At 49.6% G+C, this 5000-nt stretch overlaps 1 protein-coding gene across 1 annotated transcript in view; it reads left to right on the top strand.

The window, feature by feature from the left end:
* LOC133375382 (collagen alpha-1(I) chain-like) overlaps positions 1-5000 on the top strand; it is an 8732-nt gene that overhangs the window by 1610 nt on the left and 2122 nt on the right. The window contains exons 2-3 of the mRNA XM_061606982.1: positions 1-179; positions 236-776. The exon at positions 1-179 is cut by the window's left edge and continues 1320 nt beyond it. Coding sequence (XP_061462966.1) covers positions 1-179; positions 236-776 — 720 coding nt within the window. The remainder of the gene's footprint in view (positions 180-235; positions 777-5000) is intronic.

The following is a 5000-nucleotide window of genomic DNA, read 5'->3' as shown; positions in this document are numbered from 1 at the left end:
CCTAGCGCCTCCGTTGAAGCGGCGCTGCGAACGGCACTCGCCGGCGCGCCTCCGGGTCAGCCTTCGCACGTCGCAGCGTCAGGCGGCCGGAGCGGCTCTCTCCCGGACTCCACGCCGACCTCCTGGTGCCCGTCTCCGTCTTGCACTGGCGAGCCGTCGCTCCTGGGGACGCCGGCAGCGTGAGGGGACGACATCCGTCTCTCTCCGGCCGCAACCCACGCCGACCTCCTGAAAGCCCTTCTCCGTCGAGCACTGCCGAGACGTCGCTGCTACCTCGTGCCGCGTGCCTTCCAGACGTCTTCCAAGGGGCGTCCTCCGGCTCTGCCTTTCCACGGCCGCGTGAGGCGGCGACCGGCTCTCTGCCGGAATCCACGACGGCCTCCTGGAGCCCTTCTCCTTCTCGCACTGACGAGCCGTGGCTCCGGCGGACGCTGGGAGCGAGAGGCGGCGACCGGCTATTTCCCGAAAACCGTCGGCGACCTGCCGGAACCCTTCGCGGCCGACCTCCGGCGATCCGTCACCCCTACCTGGCGGGGCTTCCGCACGACCGCTCGGCCCGACGTCGGGCGCCTCCGTCAGGCGAGGGGCTCGTCCAGGGGATCCTGCCGCTTGCCCATGAACCCGCAGGCGCACGCCCCGGCCGTCCGAGCGCGGGGACAGCGAGGCGCCGACCGGGACTCTCCCGAAATCCACGCCGACCTCCTGGAGCCCTTTCCGGGCGAGCTCCGCGAATCCGTCCCCATCCAGACTTCCGTACCCTCCTCCGACCGCCTTCGGTAGAGCGGGGCTCTGCCCCAGGACTCTGGCCATACGTACCACCCACGCCACCCCCAGCACCTTTCCCGCAGCTGCCTCCAGGTCCACCCTCACCCTCACCCTCTAACCCTCACCCTCTAACTCTCACCCTCCAGGTCTACCGGGGGGGGGGGGGGGAGAGGGGGCAGCTAGCCTCCTGTTCGACTCGCCGCCCCCTGCGTGCGTGCGCGCGTGCGGATCAGCGCTCCGCCGGGGACTCCGCCACCGCCTCGTTGGTGCATGTGAGCAAGTATTTGTTTTACAAAGGAACTCTGTCCGTGAAGGGTTAATAGCCACAGAAGCTAAGATAAGCATCAGGTGCGATTAATTAAGGTTGGGAACACGCCCGCCGAGTCATCCTGAGTGCTGGAGCGATGAGAGAAGGAAAGCAGCGCAGGGTTAAGGGGTGCAGATGCTCTCCGTATCTCTCCAAACACCCGCGGAGCGCTCGCTGTCTGAGTTAAACGCCGCAAGTCTGATGACGAAGGCGCACGGAACCTCTGGCTGTGCTGCTGTAGAAATCCTGTATATAGACTTTGGACTGCATTGTATCAAGCGTTTGCTGTTCTCTTCTGTTTACTTTGTGCAACGTCTGAGTAAACGACTGCTTATAGCACTAACACGTGTATCCAGCCTCTTGGTGCGAAAGAGGGGTCCAGAATAACCCGATCACGCCTTCCTCCTTTTCTCCTCTCCTTCCCACACGCACGCACGCACCCCCCCCCCCCCCCCGCCGCCGCGAGCGGCCACCAGGTCCGGGTTCGTGGAGAAGCCTCCAGGTCTCCCGTCGGATGTTACCCCTGCTTTAAACAGGGGACTGGGTCTTTCATGACGCCCGGGGGTGGGGGGTGGGGGGTGGGGGGAGGCTTCTACACGGGGGGGGGGGGGCATGCCGTGAGAGAACGAAGCTGTGGGCCGCCATCGGGGCCGTTCCGGGGGAAAGAGGCAAAAATGCAGATGATGTATCTATCTTGGTAAATGATAAACAGGAAATAGAAATAATCAGAGATTTGTTTGAACAGTTTGGTCAGGCTTCTGGTGGTCATTTAAATATGCAAAAGAGTTTTATGATATCGCCCAATAACATTAAGGGAAATATACAAGTAATGCCACTGGAACATCTGATTAGTAATAATAATAAAAATGAAGCAATACATTCAGAAGCTGAGGAAGGGCAAATTCAAACACATGTTAAATTATTAGGAATTTATTTTGCAGTCAAATGGGAAGGGTGGGAATATAATTGGAACATGTGGAGAGATCAAGTCAAAGAAAAAATACAAATGCGGCCAAAAATGGCATCTTTCTATTTATCGGAAAGCCATGTACGTTAGTACGTACTTGGTACCGGTAGTAGGTAATTTGGCAGCTGTCTACCCACCACCTGAAAGGATCGTTAAAGAGATTAATAAAATGGCATTTAAGTTTCTATGGGGAACGGCTAATTTCCCCCTTGCAAGAGCAGAGGCGTACAAATCTGTAGCACAGGGTGGTCTAAATTTTACAGCAATTGGTTTCAAATTTTTAGCAATTTTTGTTAGTCATAATTTTGGGAAGTGGGCAGAGGTAGAAAGAAAAGAATTGGCACCTCATTTTTGGTTGGTGGCTTTTGCCAAACACCGGAGAATTAAAGATTGGGCCAAAATATGGTGGGAAGAAAGATAAGGTCAATTATAAAATCACACCATCGCTGAAGTGTTTTGGACCTGATTATTTGATTGAAATGTACAGTAATGTAAGAGAATGGAAATTAAGGGCAAGCATCATAAAAATGGAAAGGTGTGAACCAAAAGTGAAGAGAAAGAAAATGTATAGGAATTTATTAGAAGTAAATAGTTTTCAGCCGGAATGTGAAAAGAATGTAAAAAGGGGAAATTTATCCATGTATTTAAAAGAGCCTGTACACCAGATGGAATTCTTGAAAGATCAAAGAATTCCTTATAAACTATGGGACATCAGATGGAAGTTTTTTCATCAGATTTATAGCGTGCAAGCAAATACGCCGTGGCTAGCCAATGTTAACCAAGCTTGTCCACGATTAAGGTGTCAGGAAGAAGCTGTAAGAACAGGGCAGACACAAAAAGAAACCGTTCCACATTTTGTTAAAGACTGTGTATCTGCGAAAGAGACGTGGACTATAATTGCTAAAACTCTGGATTGGCCAGACCTTTTGAGGGAAAACTATTGTTTCGGGAGCGGAACCGGAAAAAGGAATTCAAGGCCCGAGAGAAAGAAAAGGAGTGAAAAGACCTAGAAATAAAAACAACGTAGTGAATAATTACTGGAAGGTACCCTGGACAACGATAAGAATTGTCAATTTATTTGTTCTAAGTATCTTATGTTGGCAACGGTTAAAAGAAAGTAAGACTCAGAACATATGCAGTTCCGGAAGTACGATTAGGACGATATTATCAGAAATAAGAGAACTGAGTTCATTTGAAAAAGAAAAATTGCCGCATGAGAAGCGGAGAAAATTCTGGCCGTGGACATCAGAGTCGACCCCTCCTATAACACAGAGCTGAGCTGAGATGAATATTTTGTGTTAGTGTTAGGTTAGTTAGGAAAAGTATGTGTATTAGCTAGATGCGTTATTCTGAGAGTGGCGATATTGTTACGTGTTTTCGCGTGCGGGATGTGACCAGTAGTATGAATAATTTTAATAAAAAACCTTACCTAAAAAAAGAAAAAAATCTTCCCTAAGCCGAAGCCTGTTTGCAAGGAGGAAGGACGTGGTTTTCCGGAGCTCCTGCGAAGGGCTTGGGTGAGCGCTAGGGTTGCCAGGTTCAATCCCTGAGACTGATCCTGTCATCTTCAGGAGAAAAGAAAGTCAGCCAAGTGCAGGTGGTTCTTGCAACCTTGTAATGGAAAAAAAACCACAAGGCGGAATTCTCCCTTCCCTCGGCACAACTTTTAAAGATACAGAAGATCTCTTAGAGGCTGGGCCTGGCAACCAAGAGGTCTTTTGTATCTTTAAAAATTGTGCAGGGAGAATTCCACCTTGCGGTTTTTCCAATTACAGGGTTGCAAGAACACCTGCACTTGGCTGACTTTCTCTTCTCCTAAAGATACAGGATCGGTCTCAGGGATTGAACCTGGCAACCCTAGTGAGCGCGGTTTTAACCCCCTTCGGGGGGGGGTTGAATTTCTTCAAAAATAGTATCTGGACGTTCCTAAGACTGTGGGGATTCTTTTGAGACCACTTGTGTATTTGGGGGACGTACGGGTGGGGTGGGGGAGCTGTAGGTTTCCCCCCCCCCCCTCCCTCCCCAACGAGGCCTACTGATCCCAAACAAACCTCCCCCCGGCTGGGGGAGGGAAGGACTTCAAAATGGAGGCCAAACAGCTCATAGAAATAGATAGAAAGCTCAAACAAGAGCTTCGCCAGAGAAAAGGAGAGAGAGTTAAAAAGAAAGAACTCCCTCCAAAAGGTGAAGGCCAACTGGGGAGTTGGGAGGAGAAAGAAGAACCTCCAAACAGGATTGGAGTGCAAGCTGGAGCCTCTTTATCCAGCAACCTCGTTAAGATTCTTCAGTTTGTACGGAAGACAGAGTCGCCTAAGCCTACAGTACAGTATATTACAGAGGAAAAGTCAGGAGAAAAGAAAGAAGTTATACAAGAGCAGATAAAAACGACAGATGAGATGAAAGAAATGAATTTAGAAATGCAAGATGTATTATACAATCTCTGGAATCTTTAAGAGATAACGGGGTAGGTAACGCATGGATTTTCTTACAAGTCTCTAAGTTTGTTTGATTTCCCTTTAGGAATTCTATTGTATTCCCAGGGTTGCATTGCAACGTCTGCAGGCTTTGTAGAGGAAAAAGCAAGCACGCAAAAAGCAAGCATGCGAAAAGAGAGTAAAGCAAACCCGCGAAATGCAGACTTGCAAAATGCAAACCTGCAAAAAGCAAGCAAAGAAGACTTGCAAAAAGCAACCCTGCAGAGAGTAAGCGTGCAAACTGAAAACTGCAACCTCCAAACTGCTAATAATGATGTAATTGACCAGGCCTGGGAATACTCTCAGCTCGATACAAATCCTGAAGCAGATTCCGGAGATTGTATGGTCAAGCTTGCAACTTCTGCAAGCTTTGTAGAGGGAAAAGCAAGACAACAGCAAGAAACTAAAGCAAGCCAGCAAAATTACAAGTCTGCAACATGTAGCAAGCGAAGCAAAGTTGCAAAAAGCAAGCCTGAAAAATGGAAAC

Source organism: Rhineura floridana, unplaced genomic scaffold, assembly GCF_030035675.1.
Source record: "Rhineura floridana isolate rRhiFlo1 unplaced genomic scaffold, rRhiFlo1.hap2 scaffold_25, whole genome shotgun sequence".
Classification (NCBI taxonomy): Eukaryota; Metazoa; Chordata; class Lepidosauria; order Squamata; family Rhineuridae; genus Rhineura; species Rhineura floridana.
This window is presented reverse-complemented; position numbering and strand designations above follow the sequence as displayed.